We start from the raw sequence: 23,072 nt of genomic DNA, 5'->3' as shown, positions 1-23,072 counted from the left end.
ATGGAGACCAGCGTTTGATTGATTCTCACAACATTTTAAGAGGAAGAACATTTAAGAGCTTAACATGTTTCTCCTACACATCCCTTGTGGACTATATTGTATTATATATGTAACTGTTTTTATATGTGTAAATAAACAAACAAACAAACAAACAATACTACACTACAGTATCCTGCATGTCTGGAGGCCGGGTAATATTTGCTGAGGAGTTCATCTTGAAAGTTTACATAGCGTGGTGTGGTACAGTATGGTTGGGTTTGTGTCTCCATTAGGGCTGCAACTAATGACTATTTTGGTAGTCGACTAATCTGTCGATTATTTTTTCGATTAGTCGACTAATCGAAAAAGAATTATATAAAAAAATAAAATTATAACTTTTTTTTTTTTTTTTTTTTTTTTTTAGCACTACCTATCTTTGTGAAAGTGGCTTCTCAGCTCTGGTCCAGCTGAAGACAGAGCAGAGGAACAGATTGGACATTGAGCATGACCTCAGAGTTGCTTTGTCTACCATCACCCCAGACTTTGAGACTCTTGTCAGGACAAAACAACATCCCCAGTTATCCCATTAGTTCCCCCAAATTTACTGTCGGTCTGTTATGTTAAGCTAAGAAGTCTTCAGCTGGCTGGACCAGAGCTGAGAAGCCACTTTCACAAAGATAGGTAAATATATATATAAAAAAAAAAAAATTAACGACTAATCGACGCAACAATTCCTCGTCGACGATTTTTTATAATCGACATCGTCGATTATGTCGACTAATCGTTGCAGCCCTAGTCTCCATTGCATTTCGTACAAACTCTCCGGTTGCTAGGAAACCTTTCATAATTCACACCACCAACTGTGGTACACGAGCTGAACCATATCAGTCCCAGCTAGCTTTGGCTCAGGGCTGGCCAGATTGTGAAAGGTGGCTGTCTCAGCCAGGGTCCATCCAGTTCTGGCCAGGTTCTAAAGACAATGGAGAAACCCATTGTGTGCCAGACAGGCCACAGCGCGGCTAAACCCTCGGCTAGTGGAGACGAGGCAAAAAAAATTACGTGTCTCCATCATATCCCGCAGGAAATTGAGAAAACACGTTTAGAGTTTGAAATCAAAAGCTGGGATAAAGGTTAGACGGCTTCAGCCCAATGGGATTGAAACCCTAAACAGTGGATCTACAAGAAAACTCACTGCAGGAAAGAGGTCAAATCGACGTTGATGGACAGCTTCCACGAGGCTAAACCTCCTCTTCCCTCTTCTCCATTACATCTAAATGCTCCGTCTAGCCTCCATCAGGCTCTCCCTGTTGTGCATTGTCAACGTGCCCAGTGCACTGCAAGGCAACAGCTACAAAGGGCAGGGCAAGATCTGCTGAATGTCACTGACTGCCTGCTCATCTAATGCAGACAAAACATTACAACACTTATTTCTCCCCGCCTGTTTATCGGCCCCCCAGTCTCTGTCTCTGTCTCTGTCTCTGTCTCTCTCTCTCTCTCTCTCTCTCTCTCTCTCTCTCTCTCTCTCTCTCTCTCTCTCTCTCTCTCTCGACTCGGTGTCTGAGCCATACAGATGGCACAGCACTTTCACACCAAACACAAAAGGCTTTGATCTTGAAACAATGTGAAATTGTGAACTTTATTGTGGTTTTTTTTGGCCTTGATGTACAGGTATGGGGCCCCAATTAAGCCATTTACAATAACCCATGCTAATCGCTAATCACACAGTATCACTATCATCACCACAAATGCCACAAGCAGCTTAATTAGCTATTTGTAGTTTCCCAATTTATCTACAAGGAAATACTAAGAATGGAGATGTATTATATTATTGTATTTTGCACAATCAATGCGGGCATGACCACCCTGGTATACCCTGGTATGTATGTGACAAGTAAACCTCTTGATTCTTGATTCTTGATTGATCCAGGTATCCGGTGTGTTGGTTGAGCTCCAGCCCAGACGTTCCCCTCTGAATTTGAGTGAAGAAGACCAGAGTGGATACTTCTGCTGCGAGAGCCCCCCTTGTGGACAGAACCCTCCCCCCCTCCCCCCGTTCCTCCGCAGCAGGGCACCATGGGAGAAGTTGTCATAGTGAAAGAGGGATGGCTTCATAAACGCGGTAAGGTTCAAGCATAGGCGGCGTGTGAACCCGACATTAGGGTAGGCTATTACGGCGCGGAGCGCGCAACATTTTTTCTTTTTTGTCAATACGTCCCGCTATGCGAGGCGAGCCCCACTCGTTTAATATATAGTGCAAATTAAGTGTTCAAATGAAGGCATCCAATAATAGATTAACCATTGTCTTACTGTGAGATCACTTTCAATGTGAAGCAGACTGGCGCATTTTTTGTTCTTAGTCAGTTTTGGATGTGATGTGCCTCATTGCTGAGAAAGACCGTTCACAACTTGAATCACAAGTTGCAGTGCTGACAGCAATGAAGGGAACGTTTTTCGTCATTTAGATCTCATCATGCTTTGAAAACAATGTACATACGGTAGCTCTAAAAAGTTTCCACGATTTGATGAACTCGGACTCTCATCATGTCCTCTTAGAGCAAGCCCTTGTTTGCCAAGATAAAACAACATACAGCCTCAGGTGATCCGTAGTTATGCCCAGGGGCAGCCCGGTGCAGCTTCTAAATTACTTTGTTTATATGCCTTGGAAAAATACCGTATTTCCATTTAGCTTTTTGAAATTTGACTCAAAATAGTGCGCTGGTGTTCGCTACAAAACGATCGGCGAGTGGAGATTCGGAACGCAGATGTTTGCTTTACTCGGCCTGCGGGATCAGGATGATCATGTGAATGATGTGATTGGCTACATTATTTAACCTGAGCCTATGCGTGATTGGTTACTGCCTGTACCTGGAATGTTAAACGCTGCCACCTAGCCGACTGACACCTTCGTCGTTGACACCTCGGCCAGCGGGCTGCAGCACAAGACACACACAATAGCCAGCAGCCTGCGCACATATATTATATATACATTTCAAAATTCCCAGCATAATATTTTGGTAGGCAAAGCCCAGCCTGGCCTTACATACCCGCCGCCTATGGGTTCAAGTAATAAATGTATAGCTGTAGCAGTACTGTCTATCTGTATGTCATGTATGTCATAAATGTCATTATGAATTGAAAATGGGGGACCCTGATGTAAACAAGACGAAAGTCTTTCTCTGGTCTGCATCCCCTTAACAATTGTGTGTATTGAGCTGGACTGTATTGTACCCATTCTGCAATCTGTTAATAAAATCTTCAATCAATCAATGGCCTGGGCGGCCAGAGCATAACTGTTCTAACAGTAATATATAATCCATTTCAGACAGAACTTCAGAATAAGTTATAATAATAATAATTATTATTATTGAAAAGTTCTGTATTTTTAAAGTCGTATTTGGGGGCAATTCACCAATGGTATGCTTTTTTTATTTAATTTTTATTTTGGGTAAGAGTTTCTTATTTCGGTAAGAGTGCTCTCGACCACTCTTATAATTTGTTCTTGCCTGAGAAAAAAGCAACAATAAGAAAACTTTGCTGAATCCCAGGTAAGAACAAAGTAAGAGGAAATGCTAGTTAAGAACGAAATCTGTTCTTATATCGCTTCATGCATGAGGACTGAGCATAAGATAAGATAAGATAAGAGCGGCTACGTGGCGTAGTGGGCAAGGCGCTCGCCACGAAATGCGTCAGTTCGAGCCCAGCGCTCCACATTTGCTTTCAGTTTGGCTGGTCGTCCGTACTAATACACATTGGCCGTATTAGGGGGTGGGAAACTGATGGGTGGGGATCGGGCGTTGTGGACAGCGACTCCTACAGGTCGGTTGGTGCGCCTGCGCAGTAGAATCAGGAAGTGTCGGGGGCAGCGTGAGCCTCCCACGCGTTACTCCTCGCCACTGAGAGATCGAGCTGCGCAGGTGAAAAGATGCGACTGCTGTTACCTCAAGTACCGGAGGGGACTTGTGCTATGTATGACTTAGTCCACATTGCAGCCGGCTTGTGGGAGGCAAGAAACAGCGTCCGTGACAGGGGAGGGTTGAATTGGATGATACGAAATTGGGATGGGAGAAAAATATAGAAAATGGGAGAAAAAGTGGATACAAAAAAAAAAAGATAAGATAAGATACGATACGATACGATACGATACGATAAGATACAATAAGATATTCCTTTATTGACCCCTTTGGGGAAATTCGGTCATCATAGCAGCATGGGGAGGGGGAGGGGAGACACAGGTATGGGCATGGTAATAGTAGAAAGACATATAGGCAATTAAATGAGATCTGAATATAAAATAACATGAGAAAAAGAAGAAAAAAAAGTGTAAACAATATAATTAACTCTGAATATAATAATATGAGAAAGGTAAACAGTGTAAACAATGAACTCTACATATAATAATATGAGAAAAGTAAGCAGTGTAAACAATATAATTAACTCTGAATATAATAATATGAGAAAAGTAAACCGTGTAAACAATATAATTAACTCTGAATATAATAACATGAGAAAGGTAAACAGTGTAAACAATATAATTAACTCTGAATATAATAACATGAGAAAGGTAAACAGTGTAAACAATACAATTAACTCTGAATATAATAACATGAGAAAGATAAACAGTGTAAACAATATAATTAACTCTATAATTAAAGAGCCGCCGCGTGAATATGGTCAGCTTTCTTCCGAAATGAATGTAATCATATAATCCTAAATGGTAATAAGAGAGATACCTGAAATGTCTCTCTATTCTTGCAAAAGCCATTCCTGTTAAGTGACTTAGCATTCCCCTTTATCTCTGGGCCAAAATACCTTATAGTCTCTCAGTCATCTTTGAAAGTCGCTTCCTGCTTCACCCCACATTCACAGATGACTTGGTCCTACAGTAACAGCGTCACAGTGTTTATGGTCCTTGAGAAGGTTTACTATGCTTAAAGCATGTTTATAGTGCTCAAGAATGTTCATGGTTCATAAAGATGTGGTTCCCAAAACCACGACTTCCTGTGAGTGTGTCCTCAGTGTAAACATCTTTTTGCACACACCCAAAGGCAGAGTGCTTTGGGCCTTGCCCCGTGCTTTCAGATGCAATTTACCTCTGTATTTAACCCTTTCACGACCACACTACAGACGGTTAAGTGTGGTAGTGAAAGGGTTAACCTTCTGTTGTGTGGTCGTGAAATGGTTAACCCTTTGTCGTGTGGCAGTGAAAAGGTCAACTTCTCTTTTACCCCTTTCCAAATGTGGGTTACTCAGTTAAAATGTAAGGTTGATACAAGAATAATGGTACTTCAGAACTACACCAGAAACAGGCCACTCTGTTGGTGGGTTGTGGGTGGCTAAATAGCTTCTCTGGTCAGGCTGGGAGGCGTGAATATTAAAGGCAACCAACTTGTGTTCAGCTTTTCTCTGATTGGCCGCGACCCCCCGCCCCCTTTTGCTGCGAACGCGGCAGGCAAGCGGCAGCCGTCCCAAATGAAATCCATCAGTGGAGGGCGCGGAGCATAATGTATAATTGACTGAACTAGAAACTGTAACGTTATTATGTTATTTCGCGTTTTTAACAACCAACTACCAGATTCACTCGTCACTGTACATCACTTCTGAAGTATAAACAAACTATACTGCTGTGACGATTTTGAATATCTTAACATGTATTTACGCCCATACAATTTTTTAGATGAATGATTGTGGATATAATATAGAAAACACATCATTATGATATTGTCAGATGGCGCAAAATACAATGGTGAGTGAGAAATGTAGGGCGTGTGCTAGGGCGGTCACGTGGCCGTGTGGCCAATCAGAGAAACGCTGAACGAAAAGCTGAACACAAGTTGGTTGCCTTTAATATTCACGTGGCTAGAGGGCTGCGAAGTAGGCAGGTTTAGTTTCATTTATTTAGTTTCATTTAACACTTTGAGTGCCATGCCGTGTTTTCCTTTTTACCCCCTTGAATGCCACGGTCCACTCCCAATGTTAACGTTAATATCGCCTAATCTATGTTTTAAATTATGGCTATGTGTCTAATCTGCCCGTCGCTTATCAAAGAATCATTTTCCAGTTAGTGTTGTCAAGGCAGATTGGTTTTTTATCGCTTCATTTCCGTTTGAGAGCATTTTGAAAAGCACCCCGTTTTCAGGTGAAAAACAACATATTCTATGATAATCGCCTTTTACTGGAATATTCCAGAACGTTGATATTTGTCGGCCTATTTATGAATCGTTTTCAAATAAACGCTAGATGATCAATAGTATATGTGCACGCACGCACAAGCCGCTCGCTGATAATAGTCGCTTTCATTTCCTCATGGATTTTACAGTGAAACAGCTAGAGCACATATCACAAAATAGCTTATATCTCTGTGAAAACGAGTCTGATTATCCTAACACTGATAACATAGATTCCTTACCTGACATCAGATGGTATCCAAATGGTATATTCCAATTCCTGATCACCATTCGGAAAAATCGATAAGTATATTGATCCAACGTGTGTACAGTATAACCCATGCTTGCCGCGGCTCAGAGTCTCCAGAATGAACTCTGGTAACTCCGGCTGCATCAGTGGACTGGAAAATGTGGACTGGAATATTTTTTTTCCCCCATCCATTTTCATTGAGTCCATTCCAAAAGGGTGATTTACCATCTGGGAGACGATAGGGGCGCTTTTTTCACATCTGATCGCTGGCGGCCCCTGGATTTCCAACGGTAGGCTCGGGTGATGCAAATCTCGAAGTCAACTTCCTGCCTGTTGTTGCTACGCAACTGCAGCGTGGAGGGAAACTGCCCCGCCTGGTACATTGTGTACGGTTCATTTAGTGCAGAAACGTATTGTTAAAGCGGCAAATTAAAGACAATCAAGCGGAATTTTCTTCAGTCCTTCACAATGCCAAAGAGCTGCTGTGTTACCCGTTGTACTAATGACAAAAACAGAAATCCAAATCGCAAGTTTTATACTGTACCATCATGGAGGAAAAAGTGGCTGTGGCTAACGTTCGGCTAACTCGCTCTGCTGTTGTGGTTGTGGTAGCTACATGCTAAGCTAACGTTAATCACATCATATCGAACCGATAGGACCTTATATTATCTAATCTTACGTGGATGTTTGATCGGGTAGTGGCACACGTGGTACCACCACGTAAGATTAGATAAGATAAACTCCTATCGGTTCGATATGATGTGATTAACGTTAGCTTAGCATGTAGCTACCACGACCACAACACCAGAGCTAGTTAGCCGAACGTTAGCCGCCAGCCACTTTTAACTCCGTGATGGTATAAAACTTGCGAGTTGGATTTCTGTGTTTGTTTTGTTATTAGTACAAAACGCAACATAGCAGCTTCAATTTGGGTATTCGAGAGTTGGCCATGTCTGTATGTGTTTTGTATGGACATTATGTCAAGTCAATCAGGGGGAGCTTCTTTGAATCATATCTCGCCTTAGAATCACCAGAAAGGCTTTCGAAATAGTGAAATGCCATGTTGGCCTCAATATTTTCAAAACAAATCGTATGAAAATGTTATGAAATGAACAAGAATGTGATAAAACATGTAATAAAAACGGACCTCAACGCATGCATTTGATACTAGAAATCCGTATGGTCCCCCTATACCAAGATGTCTCGTGACATCAGAGTGTCTTCGAGAATATGATTTCAGATCGAAAAAGAAAAAAAAAATCCGAGAAAAGCCGTGACGTGGCTTTCAACGCCACTATCGTAAACCCGAGAAAAGCCGTGACGTGGCGCTCAAAGTGTTAATGAGGAAAGAATATATTTAAAAAGAATAAAAATAAAAGAAAACATTAAAGCTGCAATAACAATTTTCTGACCACTAGATGGAGTCACTATAAAGTCTCGTCTTGCCAAAGTTAATCGCATGATTTGCTTGCATTAATCACGTTAACGCAGATTTGAAACTAAGTAGCAAAATGTGTGTGTACTGTAAATACAACACAGGTAAAACGGTGATGTACAGTATGGCAAGCCTATCCGTACTATACCATCCCTACAGTAGGCCTACAGTGGAGATTAACCATTAGTAGCTACTTGTTACTCTGTTGGGAAAGACTGTTTATCACTGCATCGTTTATACATCTTGGCTTAATCCAAAAGTCAGTTCGGAAACTTTGTATAATGAAATAATAATAATAAACTGTATTTGTATAGCACCTTTCATACAAAAATTGCAGCCCAAAGTGCATCACAGTACACACACACAAAATAGAAATAGGCATACAATTAGGATAAAACTGGCACAGAATTGTGGATCAAGAAAGTAAACACATGCTCCCATCGCAGCTACGTAGATGTCAACACTATATGAGGCACAATGTGTGTCAAACCAGATAGGTCAATTGGTTTGGGGCCCTTGCACGAATAACTGCCCATATACATCTGCATCTCAATCAATTAGAATATCGAGGGAAACGTTTATTTATTTCAGTCATTCAATTAAAATAGTGAAAATCATATATTATATAGATTCATTACACAGAGTGAAATATGTCACGTCTTTATTTCTTTACATTTTGATGATTATGGCTTACAGCAAATGAAAACCCCAAAATTCAGTATCTGAGAACATTTTAATATTACATAAGACCAATAAAGAAATATATATATATATGACAGAAATGTCGGCCTACTGAAAAGTATATGCACTCAATACTTTTCGGGGCTCCTTTTGCATGAATCGATGCGGCATGGCATGGAGGCACCAATATATATCCTCAATATTCAAATCTATTGAGATGCACCTGTAGTTGAGGGACTGATCTGGCTGTATTTAAGGGGTTCAGGGTTATTATAGTAATATATAATATTAGGGATGTCCGATATTATCGGCCTACCGATATTATCGGCCGATATTGGCATAAAAATGTGATATCGGAAAATATCGGTATCGGTTTTCAAAAAAGAAAAAGAAAAAAATTATTATTTTTGCATTTATTTAACCTTTATTTACCCAGGCAAGCAAGTAAGAACAAATTATTATTTTATTTATTGTCAAAGTATGCATAATGTTGTGTTAATTACACGACAAGAGATATGTAATGTTAATTACCTGAAATTATTCAGTTTTTTGGGGGGGGGAAACCCTGCATATATCGGTATCGGTTGATATCGGAAATTAAGAGTTGGACAATATCGGTATATCGGTATCGGTAAAAAAGCCAATATCGAGCATCCCTATTGTAAGGGCCTAACTTGACTAAACAAAAACAATAAATCTATAAAGCCCTGAGGAGGCTGATACCGGCTAAAACATATAGTTGTCATATAGTCTGTTGCTCGTGCTGGGTACTCGTCTGGTGAAAGGATGAATGTCCACAAGGTCCGTTCCAATAACACCCCAACTGGGTTTATTTACCACATGATTACCGAATGCACAATTTGCATGTGATATGAGTAAACGCTAATACCTTCAAAAGAACAAACAAACACTATACTACAAACAAAACGATAACCAAACAACGTGCCGTGTCGACGTGACATGACGGTCAAAAACTGTTAGGCTCTGCCGGTAACCAAACACACTGCTGTCATCAGTCCCGTTACCCATTAAGTAGCTAAGTATGTCACCTACTGGTGAGCAACGGGAACTGATGCCACAAACCCAATTTGGCAGGCTGGCAGCCTGTTGCTTCTTCCCAATCCAACAGTGCAAAAATGCTTCCGCATTCGTCACCGCAGGCCACTACGGTAATGCGCCTTTCATTTTCCTTCGCCCAGCGCCCAGGTGCGTGCACCGGCGGCGGCGTGCTCGCTCAGGTGCGTGCGTGCGCCGGCGTGCTCGCGAGGTGCCCGCGCATGCGCATGAGATCCCGCCTTGGTTCGACACGAGCGGAGCTCATTATATGCCAGTAACCGCCCCTTATTCAGTATCCAGAAATAGCTCAATTGGCAAGACTGCATGGCTGTGGATCCTACGGCTCGTTGCTGGCGAGTTCGATTCCCTTCAATTTTTTTTTTTTTTTTTTTTAACGTGCATTCGCATTCTTTCGCCGTTTCATTTCGCCGGTTAAGTTTAGGCATTGTTTCGGAGTTGGTTAAGGTTAGGCATTGTTTCGGAGTTGCTTATGGTTAGAAGGGTTAAGTTTAGGCGCTGTTAAGGAGCTGGTTAAGGTTAGAGTTTGACTTAGAGAATGGCAATATTTTTTAACGTGCGTTCATTTCGCCGGTTAAGTTTAGGCATTGTTTCGGAGTTGGTTAAGGTTAGGCATTGTTTCGGAGTTGCTTAAGGTTAGAAGGGTTAAGTTTAGGCGCTGTTAAGGAGCTGGTTAAGGTTAGAGTTTGACTTAGAGAATGGCAATAGACAGCCAGCCGAGGTTTCAAGTGATTCGTTGCAATGTACGCGGAAATGCCATAGCATTTGTCTAAGCGGGCCTGAAAAGAAAGGCGCTTTACCGTAGTGGCCTGCGGTGACGAATGCGGAAGCATTTTTGCACTGTTGGATTGGGAAGAAGCAACAGGCAGGCTGGCAGGCACAATGTATACAGGCCGAACTCAACATAAATACATAAATCCAAACAAATACATAACATAAAATATAACATATGGCAATACAACCTCTAATAATGTCAGTTTTGGCTTCTACACCTATATAATATATAATAATATAATAATATATATAACTCTTTAAGGGTGTGGTGTGGCCTGTACGCCCCAGTTGCTCATCACTACAATGAACAATAAAAGTTCTCAGACAAAGACGGTGGCAGACCCGGCGGCATGGGCGGGCATTAGGGGTCCGGGCCCGCCCACTGAGTCAGCTGTGCCCGCCCTGGTGATAAAAAAAATTTACTTTATTTTTTTATTTTATTTTTTTCATAGTCGACTAATAGTCGACTATCGGCTAATTTCGCCAATCAAAGTTGACTATCCAAATCCTTAGTCGGGGACAGCCCTAGTGGGCACTGATGTCAACAACAACACTACTGAAGCTAGCACGGCACTCTGTGAGAATTCGTTTTCTACCCTCAAGAACGTCTTTACAGAACATCGCCTTAGTATGCTTCATCAACGCAAGGCCAATTTAATTCAGTTGGCATTTGAGAAGGACTTAACAAAAAAGTTCAGGAATGAGTGGAGGGACAGTGTTTTAAGAATATTTCACTCTGTCCCCAAACGCCGCTTGCCGCTCTACTAATGATGGTGAGTGGCCTGTGGAGGAATTTTGTTTGCTTTTTTATGCACCTTATTTTTGTCAGTTCAGTTCAGTTTGTCAGTGAATTCAGAAGTGTTGAATAAATGGAGACTTTTCAAAGATATAGAATAGAAATGTATTATCCTGAGGGAAATTTGACACTGCAAATCACTCAACATTAAACATTTAGACAGAACAAGTCACGAATAAGAATAACAAAACAAATGGCCTAAGAATAGAATAAAATGAAATAGAATACAAATAGAATAAAAGATACAGTAAATAAATACAGTAAATACAGTAAATAAATACAGTAAAAATATACTGAAGTCTACAGTAGGTGTATTATTGCACAGTGCTGTTTAAAAAGTAAGAGTCCAGGAAGTCACTCTGTACTCAGTGATACAGTGAGGCACAGTGATGCATTGTATAGTCTGATGGCTGTCGGAATGAAGGACTTCCTGTGCCATTCAGTGCTGCATTTAGGTAGTGTGAGCCTATAACATGCTCCTCCTGTCAGCCAAGTCTGTGTATAGTGGGTGGGAGGGGTTTTCCCTGATGGCCTGGAGCTTAGCAAGGCTCCTCCTCTCCGCCACCCTCGCTAGGGAGTCCAGCTCCACCCCAACCACGCTACTGGCCTTCCTGATCATCTTATCCAGCCTGTTTGTGTCCCCTGCTCTCAGTCCGCTGCCCCAGCAGGTCTGTTATATATATCCGTTCAGTCTGTTTTTGTATAAGTGAATGTTGTATGTTGAATGTTGTATGTTGTATAAGTGAATGAGAGAGAAATTTGATTTTTCAATTGCCTCTCTGCTGTTTAGTTCAGCACCGTGGGCAGCGCCAAGCAAGCCACAGTGCCGCTGTCCCAGCTGAAACGTATAAAAGGGAACCTGTGTTGAAAAACCATTGTGCTCCCCCGAGAAAATGTTATGCCCCCCCACTAATTTGTTTCTGCAGCCTGGTCTGCAGCGGTGGTGATGGTTTTGTTGGTACACCATGGGTGAAACATTTGCCCCAGAGTTCAACCATTTAACTCTACATCAGTGTTTTTCCAACTTTCCTTTGGGATTAGTTGGTGTGATGATTGAGTGTGGGGCTAGCCCACCACGACGCCCGCAAAAAAATAAAAAGTTGTGTTTTCTGTTCCAGACTGGACTCCATGTGTTTGTTTTTCACTCGCACCTGCTTCACCTTTCGACCCTAACAGTGTTCCATAAACAAAGTCCCGCCACCACATAGACTGTCATCACTGTACACAGCTGTACACACAGTTACTCCACCAAAAAACACAGTTACTCACTGGCTTCAGCATTTTTCAATACTTGCGGCATGGTGGTGTGGTGGTTAACATAGTCGCCTCACAACAAGAAGGGCCTGGGTTCGATCCCCGCTGGGGGACCAGGTTACCCAGGTGGGGTATCTCCCGGGCCTTTCTGTGTGGAGTTTGCATGTTCTCCCCCCGTGCCAGCAAGGGTTTCCCCTCCAGAAAAAGTGATAAACCTAATGGAAAAAGAACATGCAGAACAGATCGCTACCGCTGTCACATCCCTGACAAAGATGGACAGGAGCACTTGGATTGGTCCCCGGTAGGGATGCCCCGATCGATCGGCCACCGATCGTTATCGGCCGATAATCAGTATAAATATGCAATCTGTGAATTCCGATAATGAGTCATATTCGCCGATCGAGGAAACCGATCAAGCGGAGATCTCACTCGCTGTCTGTCTCAGATACACAAGACCTGCAAATTGCCGCTGCTCCTCCTCCCTAGCCCCGCCCGCACCCGTGTACAGTTTGTAAACACAGAGGACTGAGAGGCGGCTCCTCTGCTCGAGTCTATAGTGCATTCGACCTGAGCTAACGTTAGCTACCTAGCTATCGTTACTATTTAAACAAAATTACCCAGTCAACTATTCACTTTTAGTAGGCATTGTCTAACGGTATTTAGCCGGCTAGCTACTGATAGCTCCTGATATCAACAAATGATCCAGCAAGTCTAGTAGTCCATGTTGATACCTCCGTTAGCTTGCGTTAGCTGATGTTAGTTCACTGTTAAAAACGAAATGTCCCATTGAACTAAAAAGTTCTGTCTTAACGTCATCTAGCCGGCTAGCAGTAGCTACAGATAGCTCTTGATATCAATGTCTTATAACATTGATTCAATGCGTATTCGAGCTGAGGGCTTGCTGAATGTGATATGACCAAAGCACAGTAACGTTACCAATAGGGTCCAGCTGCAGCACAGGAGAATCCTTTTTGGAGCTGGAGGCTACTAGAGTACACAGACAGTGGAGCTGTTTGCAGATAGCGAGCATTTTGACTTGTTGCGTGGTGGCGATGTCTCGCAGATAATACAAGTACAAGTCTAATTATATAATATATATATTTTATAAAAAAATATATATATATATATAAAATAAAATTTAATTTTTTTTTTATCAAAAACAATCGGTATCGGATCGGTATCGGCCGATATGGCTCACAACGATCGGTGATCGGTATCGGTGGCAAAAAACGTGATCGGGGCATCCCTAGTCCCCGGGCACGGCCCCACGCCACAGCCCATGTCTGCTCCCGGCTGCCCTTGGGGGGAAGGACGACGGGATGGGTCAAGCGTAGAGAGGAAATTTAATCAGTGACTCCCCTTTGACAGGCCAATGAATATATATATATATATATATATATATATATATATAGCAGGCAATTCTCGTTCCTTGCTCCACAATGGTGGAACGAACTTCCCACCACAGTCAGGACAGCCGAAACCCGACCAATTTTCCGCTGACGACTAAAAACACACTTCTTCAATCAATATCTGAAATTTAAAATTAAATACTAACCTTCATACTGTCTTTTACTATCATGCACTTTACTAAATACTCTTCCTTGCCTATATTACTACCTATGCTAATATGTCTTAACTACTATGCACTCAACTACTCAAGGCTGTAGCACCCAAGTTTCAACACTGTTTTATGAACATTGTTACTTCAGCTAAATGACAAAATGTTAAATGTAATGGGAGAGCATCCTCACTCCTCCCTGGCCTGCGGCCTTGGATGGTCAGACGGTCGGACAATGCAGTGCCGTTTCTGGGATTTAGAGGTCATCCCAGTTCAGCTATGCAGACAGACACCACCCCGAATGGGTCTGGGCTGGGATCAAAAGGAACACAGGCGATGCTGGATTTGTGCCGCTTAGCACGGCGGCAAGCCTGTTTTGCCCACAAGGGATTTGAAGGGGAAAGACTCTCTCTCTCTCTCTCTCTCTCTCTCTCTCTCTCTCTCTCTCTCTCTCTCTCTCTCTCTCTCTCTCTCTCTCTCCCTGTTTCTCTCTCTCTCTGTTTGTGTCTCTCTCCCTGTTTCTCTCTCTCTCTCCCTGTTTGTCTCTCTCTCTGTTTGTGTGTGTCTCTCTCTCTATCTCTCTGTTTGTTTGTTTGTTTGTGTGTGTGTGTGTGTCTCTCTCTCTCTCCCTGTTTGTCTCTCTCTCTCTCTCTCTCTCTCTCTCTCTCTCTCTCTCTCTCTCTCTCTCCCTCTCTCTCTTTATGCTGTATTGGTGAGTGACATCACCCATGGGGAAACTGAGAGGATTTTCAGGGTGGCGCTGGCAGGTTGGCCCGGCTTTATGAGCCTAACGTTTAGTGCCTCTGCTTTGGCTGTCCTCTCCACGTTGGCTGTCCTCTCCACGTTGGCTGTCCTCTCCACGTTGGCTGTCCTCTCCACGTTGTCTGTCCTCTACACGTTGACTAGCATGTTATTTCCACTCGCTAGCACTATATACCTATCCGCTAATTTGACCATCAAAAGGTGACCATCAAAACATGTTGCCGTCCTCTCTCATAGTATGTTTGAAAAACTCTGTTTCTCTCTCTCTCTCTCTCTCTCTCTCTCTATCTCTTTCTCTCTCTATCTCTCTCTCTCTCTCTCTCTCTCTCTCTATCTCTCTCTCTGTCTCTCTCTCTCTCTCTCTCTCTCGTAGTACGTTTAAAAGAACAGGTCTGGCGCGCTTATATGAATGACAGTTCTCTGCGCGGGACAGATTGGTGTACGACGTCTGCAAGGGGAGAGCAGACCGCAGGGGGTTTAAGGGATTACTGGACAGCATTCAGAGGCACTCTTGTGGGGAAGGGCCTCCACCGCGATGTACAGAGCGAAGACTTTCCCACTATTCCGGTGGAGGACTTTCCCACTATTCCGGGGCATAATCAAAACCACAGACGGATGCCGGATTAAAATGCGCGGTGGAGCCGCGCCAAGGCATTAGTCACCCGCTGGAAAAGCCTGCTCTGAGGAAAAACATCTGGAGCCACCTTTCCCTTTTTTTAGCCCCCCAAAAATAAAAAATAAACTCGGAGTCCTGCCGTTCCAAACGCATGAGTCATACTAGATGAAGGGGAACAAGGTTGGTTTGAGAACAGCACTCGCATGCTGAAAAGCCACGCTGTAAAAGCTACCTTGACCTTAACGTCAGGCACACTCTGCAGGCGTCTCGGCAAAGTCAGCGGCGTGGGTGCGGCTGGGTAGCGTAGAGGTCTAAGCACTCGTCTGCCATCACAGAGACTCTGGGTCCAGCTGTCAGCGGTACCTCCGGCTTGGTCAGTCGTCCCTATACGAACTCAATTGGCAGTGTTCGCGGGTGGGAAGCCAGTGGGGTATGAGTCCTGCTCATTGCAAACAGCGACTCCTACCGGTCGGTCGGGGCGCCTGTTCAGCAGGGAGGGGATCTGGGGTGAGATAGTGTGAACCTCTGCGCACGCGTTACGTTCCCCCAGTGAAACTCCTCGCTGTCAGGTGAAAAGAAGCAGCTGGCGACTCCACATGTATCGGGAGGAGGCATGTGGTAATGCACGCAACGGCCAGGAAGGGAATTGACATAATGACTAAATTGGGGGATGGGAGAAAAATCATAGAAAGGGAAACAAAAAAAAAATTATAAAAAATGAAGAAAGTGAGCGGCGTCAGGCTCAGCTCATGGCCGGCTCCAGTTGCCACACCTACACCAACACTTTACCGCTCCCTTTGCCTACGGCGGCTGTGCAGCTTCCAGAAGCATTCGCCTGATCAAAGCATTCCTTTGGCAAGGGTTGCGAGGGAGACGGGCAACACCGGGATCTGTCCGCGCAGAGACTGGTGGCTGTGGTTACGGTGCGGTGGACAGTGGAGGGGGGTGGGCATGTGGCAGCCAGGCCTTAACGCACCACACCAGAGAGAAAACAATAAGAACGCTTCTCTGAGTCAGTTAAGTGGTGAGAGGTCATGCGTCTTGAGGAGTGACTCTCAAGGCTACGGAGTGACTCGCAAGACTGAGGAGTGACTCTCAAGATGAGGAGTGACTCTCAAGATGAGGAGTGACTCTCAAGATGAGGAGTGACTCAAGTCAAGACTGAGGAGTGACTCTCAAGACTGAGGAGTGACTCTCAAGATGAGGAGTGACTCTCAAGACTGAGGAGTGACTCTCAAGACTGAGGAGTGACTCTCAAGACTGAGCAGTGACTCTCAAGACTGAGGAGTGACTCTCAAGACTGAGGAGTGACTCAGGAGTGACTCTCAAGACTGAGGAGTGACTCTCAAGACTGAGCAGTGACTCTCAAGACTGAGCAGTGACTCTCAAGACTGAGGAGTGACTCTCAAGACTGAGGAGTGACTCTCAAGGCTGAGGAGTGACTCTCAAGACTGAGGAGTGACTCTCAAGGCTGAGGAGTGACTCTCAAGGCTGAGGAGTGACTCAAGGCTACGGAGAGACTCTCAAGACTGAGGAGTGACTCTCAAGGCTGAAGAGTGACTCTCAAGGCTGAGGAGTGACTCTCAAGACTGAGGAGTGACTCTCAAGGCTGAGGAGTGACTCTTAAGGCTGAGGAGTGACTCTCAAGACTGAGGAGTGACTCTCAAGGCTGAGGAGTGACTCTCAAGACTGAAGAGTGACTCTTAAGGCTGAGGAGTGACTCTCAAGGCTGAAGAGTGACTCTCAAGATGAGGAGTGACTCTCAAGACTGAGGAGTGACTCTCAAGGCTGAGGAGTGACTCTCAAGATGAGGAGTGACTCTCAAGGCTGAGGAGTGACTCTCAAGACTGAGGAGTGACTCTTAAGGCTGAAGAGTGACTCTCAAGACTGAGGAGTGACTCTTAAGACTGAGGAGTGACTCTCAAGACTGAGGAGTGACTCTCAAGACTGAGGAGTGACTCTCAAGACTGAGGAGTGACTCTCAAGGCTGAAGAGTGACTCTCAAGACTGAGGAGTGACTCTTAAGGCTGAAGAGTGACTCTCAAGACTACGGAGAGACTCGCAAGACTGAGGAGTGACTCTCAAGGCTGAGGAGTGACTCTCAAGATGAGGAGTGACTCTCAAGACTGAGGAGTGACTCTCAAGACTGAGGAGTGACTCTCAAGACTGAGGAGTGACTCTCAAGATGAGGAGTGACTCTCAAGACTGAGGAGTGACTCTCAAGATGAGGAGTGACTCTCAAGACTGAGGAGTGACTCTCAAGACTGAGGAGTGACTCTCAAGACTGAGGAGTGACTCTCAAGATGAGGAGTGACTCTCAAGACTGAGGAGTGACTCTCAAGATGAGGAGTGACTCTCAAGATGAGGAGTGACTCTCAAGACTGAGGAGTGACTCTCAAGACTGAGGAGTGACTCTCAAGACTGAGGAGTGACTCTCAAGGCTGAGGAGTGACTCAAGTCAAGACTGAGGAGTGACTCTCAAGACTGAGGAGTGACTCTCAAGGCTGAAGAGTGACTCTCAAGGCTGAGGAGTGACTCTCAAGACTGAGGAGTGACTCTCAAGATGAGGAGTGACTCTCAAGACTGAGGAGTGACTCTCAAGATGAGGAGTGACTCTCAAGACTGAGGAGTGACTCAAGGCTACGGAGTGACTCTCAAGATGAGGAGTGACTCTCAAGACTGAGGAGTGACTCAAGTCAAGACTGAGGAGTGACTCTCAAGACTGAGGAGTGACTCTCAAGGCTGAAGAGTGACTCTCAAGACTGAGGAGTGACTCTCAAGATGAGGAGTGACTCTCAAGACTGAGGAGTGACTCTCAAGATGAGGAGTGACTCTCAAGACTGAGGAGTGACTCTCAAGACTGAGGAGTGACTCTCAAGACTGAGGAGTGACTCTCAAGGCTGAGGAGTGACTCAAGTCAAGACTGAGGAGTGACTCTCAAGACTGAGGAGTGACTCTCAAGGCTGAAGAGTGACTCTCAAGGCTGAGGAGTGACTCTCAAGACTGAGGAGTGACTCTCAAGATGAGGAGTGACTCTCAAGACTGAGGAGTGACTCTCAAGATGAGGAGTGACTCTCAAGACTGAGGAGTGACTCAAGGCTACGGAGTGACTCTCAAGATGAGGAGTGACTCTCAAGACTGAGGAGTGACTCAAGTCAAGACTGAGGAGTGACTCTCAAGACTGAGGAGTGACTCTCAAGGCTGAAGAGTGACTCTCAAGGCTGAGGAGTGACTCTCAAGATGAGGAGTGACTCTCAAGGCTGAGCAGTGACTCTCAAGGCTACGGAGTGACTCTCAAGACTGAGGAGTGACTCTCAAGACTGAGGAGTGACTCTCAAGACTGAGGAGTGACTCTCAAGACTGAGGAGTGACTCGCAAGACTGAGGAGTGACTCGCAAGACTGAGGAGTGACTCTCAAGATGAGGAGTGACTCTCAAGGCTGAAGAGTGACTCTCAAGATGAGGAGTGTACGGTGTGTTTGTGTGTGGTGCGTGTGTGGTGCGTGTGTGTGGTGCGTGCGTGCGTGTATAGCACAGCAGTCTCCCTCGCATCGCTCTCATTCACCGGTTGATAGATGAGTCAGCAGTAGCATAGCTCTGATATATTTTTTATTTACATTTTTTCTTCCCCTCCTAGCTGCAGTGTTTACCTGTCATTTCCTGTTTGCCTGTTTTCTACAGGAAGTGATTATCAGAAATACCTCCAGCCACAGTTCCATATGTGGCTGTTGACGATGATGAACAAAAGACATTGCTGCCTCCACACTTTAAAGGGGAACACCAACCAAATTAAGAATTCAAATGGTATTTCCATGGCCTAGGAAAGATCAATTCATATTTGTGAACATGAGCTTCTTCCCAAAGCCAGACATTCGAGGTAAGGCTCAAACTTGTCATGTCATCAGGTCTGGAGCTGCTCCATTGACAATGAATATTAGACAGATTTTGTGGATCTGCAGAATGTTTGATTTTCTTTCATTTATAGTAGCGGTCTCAGTTCTGAAACAGAACATTTACCCATATAACATAACATTCCCCAGTGTCATCTTCACCATCCACCAAGCTTCAGACTTTCATACTGTACCTGATTAAATCATACATTTGAGATTTAGCACTCTTTTGGATTTTGGAGAGACTTGTTTGTGTTCACTGTTGTGAACCTTTCACTACCACACTACAGAGGGTTAACCTTTCACTACCACACTACAGAAGGTTAACCTTTCACTACCACACTACAGAAGGTTAACCTTTCACTACCACACTACAGAAGGTTAACCCTTTCACTACCACACTACAGAAGGTTAACCTTTCACTACCACACTACAGAAGGTTAACCTTTCACTACCACACTACAGAAGGTTAACCGTTTCACTACCACACTACAGAAGGTTAACCTTTCACTACCACACTACAGAAGGTTAACCTTTCACTACCACACTACATAAGGTTAACCCTTTCACTACCACACTACAGAAGGTTAACCCTTTCACTACCACACTACAGAAGGTTAACCTTTCACTACCACACTACAGAAGGTTAAACTTTCACTACCACACTACAGGCGGTTAACCCTTTCACTACCACACTACAGAAGGTTAACCCTTTCACTACCAAACTACAGAAGGTTAACCTTTCACTACCACACTACAGAAGGTTAACCCTTTCACTACCACACTACAGGCGGTTAACCCTTTCACTACCACACTACAGAAGGTTAACCCTTTCACTACCAAACTACAGAAGGTTAACCTTTCACTACCACACTACAGAAGGTTAACCTTTCACTACCACACTACAGAAGGTTAACTTTTCACTGCCACACTACAGAATGTTAACCCTTTCATTACCACACTACAGAAGGTCACCCACCACTTGAATTGTGTTGTTGCATTAATTCAAAATAGGAAGCATGGTTGCAATGATATCAGCGTTATCATCATGACCATATTTGTTTTTCACACACACACACACACACACACACACACACACACACACACACACACACACACACACACACACACACACACACACACACACACACACACACACACACACACACACACACTTCTTGTAACAAATAACAAACAGCTGAAAGTCAGAAACAGAGAAGTAACAGGCGTATAAATGTAAATGAGGAAGTTCCGTTTTCGCTGAAACCCACGGCGAGAAAAGCCTATGAAGCATGTGGCCAGGCTAGCCTGCATTGTGTGTGTATGTGTGTGTGCGTGTGTGTTTGTGCGTGTGTGAGTGTGTGTGTGAGTCTTAGTCAGACACACTCGTCAGCCACACCACTCTTCATTTGAAAACCCCTGTGGGTAACAACAACAACAACAACAACAACAACAACAACAACAACAACAACAACAACAGCAACAGCAACAGCAGCAGTGTGCTTGATATCAAAATATTTGTAGTCTTGGCTAGATACTATAGATACAGTAATGTGTGACTGTTCTAGACTTATGTCAATGTTTATCTTTTAGTAATAATCTTAAAAATGTTCATCCCGATAAATGCCATAAAACTGCCAATTGATATGACATAATAGTGATTCTACGTCGCCTATTGGACTGCCCCCCCCCCCCCCCCCTGTTAGTATATAAGCAGGTACAGTGGCCGGCATTCACCCTTCATGCTGACAACACTCATATATATATATATATATATATATAGAGCCAAGACGAGGGCTTCCGCACGGCGCGGTGGTGCAGTGGTTAACACTGTCGCCTCAAAGCAAGAAGATCCTGGGTTCGATTCTATTCCCGCTTGGGGACCAGTTTACCGGGTTGCCGGGTTACCCAGATGGGGTATCTCCCGGGCCTTTCTGTGTGGAGTTTGCATGTTCTCCCCCCCGTGCTCGCAAGGTTTTCCCCTCCAGAAAAAGAGATAAACCCAATGGAAAAACATGCAGAACAGATCGTTAACACTGTCGCGTCCCTGACGAAGACGGGACAGGAGCACTTGGATTGGTCCCTGGGGGGGCTGCCTTTGGGGGGGAAGGAGGATGGGATGAGTCAAGCGCCGCAGAGAGCATTTAATCGGCGACCCAATGCATGTGTGTGTGTGTTCCTGTGTGTCGCCCATCTTTTCATTCATTCATTCAATCTTTATTTATACTCGATAATACACTGAGTAATTAAACTCATTTACAGTGCCGTCGAGATGTTACATACACAAGTGTCACAGTGTGTTCATAAATATAAAGACATCAGACAATCAGAATAATTGAGAGCACATTTTAAAATACATTAAAAAAAAAATAATAAAAAATCTTTTAAAAAGAATAAAAGAGCTCAAAATTAAAACAGAGGTAATAATTTAAAAACAATTACATATTGTGGTGACCTGATTGGTCATTAAGGTTCTAAACCGACCCATAGACACTAGAGTGTCTAGTTTCAGTGTTTCCTGCAGGGTATTCCATGATGTAGGGGCAAAAAAGCCAAAAGCAGATCTACCAAGTTCAGTACAAACTCTAGGCACTCTAAGTGTAAGCCAAAAACTGGATCGTGTACGACAGGGTCCAGTGGTCCATTCCAATAAAGAACTAATATAATTTGGACAATCTCTAATTATGGCTTTATAGATAAAAAGATTGCAATGCAACTTACGTCTCTCTGCCAGAGAGGCCCACCCGACCTTATTATATAGGATACAATGGTGAGTACCATAACTATCACCGGTGATAAATCTAATGTGTGTGTTCATCTGCATGACAAATAAAGACTTCTTCTTCTTCTGCTGTCAGGGTCAGGGATGGAGTGGCCGCCTCTTCTGCCCTGCTCAGGGGGGTCCCCGGTGGAAGACGTCTGCACAGCGGCCTCTCGGTCTTCCCCTTGTCCCCGTCGTCCTGTTCTATCTGTTGGACATGTCTGAGGGTTTCGTCTCTCGTTCTGTCCTCAGCACAGGAGCCCCCCTCCCTCTCTCATCTTCTAGTTATAACTAGTTGTGGGATTTTCTGGGCTCCTTGCCCTTGGTAGTATAATTTGCTCAGGTTACAATCTGTAACTCCTTCACCCAGCCCCCCCCCCCCCCCCCCAGGCACTCTGATAACGCCCTTGTGTAATGCATATATCCTCCTTTGGGTTGAGGACATTTCATTCAGGGTCAGTGCTTATTTGAATGAGTACAGCAGGTCCCCCTTTTGTGCCCATTACAATTTGTAACCGGTCCAATAGTATAGGCCAGGGGTTCCCAAACTTTTCAGGCCGGGACCCAGAAAATAAGGCGTCAGAGAGCCGCGGCCCAATGCCAGGCGACTGATTTTTTAAGCCAAATATCACTCCTATTAAGTTAGTTCAAGTTAGTTATTCATTTATATGTGCTATTTATGAGAGGGCTACCGGTAACTTGTTGCAAAATAATAATGATAATAATAATAGTCTCATTAAAATACTATTGTTGCTTCGGTTGTTTTCAGCGTTTTATGTGCATAATCTGTTATTTAGTTTGAAATGTTCGTTGAAATAAGTAGATTTTTCGTTTTTGTTTATTTATTAAGTTAATATAAAACCATATAGTCACATTTTAGAATACAATAGAATAGAATTTTAGAATACAACTAGAAACACTGTCCTGGCCTGCTTCTAAGTTCAGTGGCCTGACAAAAAATAAATAAAAAATTGGATTTTTTTTTCTTTTTTTTTTTAAATCATCTCGCGGCCCACCCGTGGCTGCTCGCGGCCCACCTTTGGGTCACGACCCCGACTTTGGGAACCACTGGTATAGGC

General features: G+C 43.9%; 1 protein-coding gene across 1 annotated transcript in view; it reads left to right on the top strand.

The window, feature by feature from the left end:
* Positions 1-23,072, top strand: part of LOC311229100 (RAC-alpha serine/threonine-protein kinase-like) — a 69,150-nt gene that overhangs the window by 20,370 nt on the left and 25,708 nt on the right. Inside the window, exon 2 of the mRNA XM_084315111.1 lies at positions 1,907-2,098. Within this exon, the coding sequence (XP_084171237.1) occupies positions 2,053-2,098 (46 nt within the window). The 5' untranslated portion in view covers positions 1,907-2,052. The remainder of the gene's footprint in view (positions 1-1,906; positions 2,099-23,072) is intronic.

This window comes from Notolepis coatsorum (genome assembly GCF_963971535.1).
Source record: "Notolepis coatsorum genome assembly, chromosome: 5".
Classification (NCBI taxonomy): Eukaryota; Metazoa; Chordata; class Actinopteri; order Aulopiformes; family Paralepididae; genus Notolepis; species Notolepis coatsorum.
The sequence above is the reverse complement of the archived record's forward strand: the minus strand, read 5'-3'. Positions and strand labels throughout refer to the sequence as shown.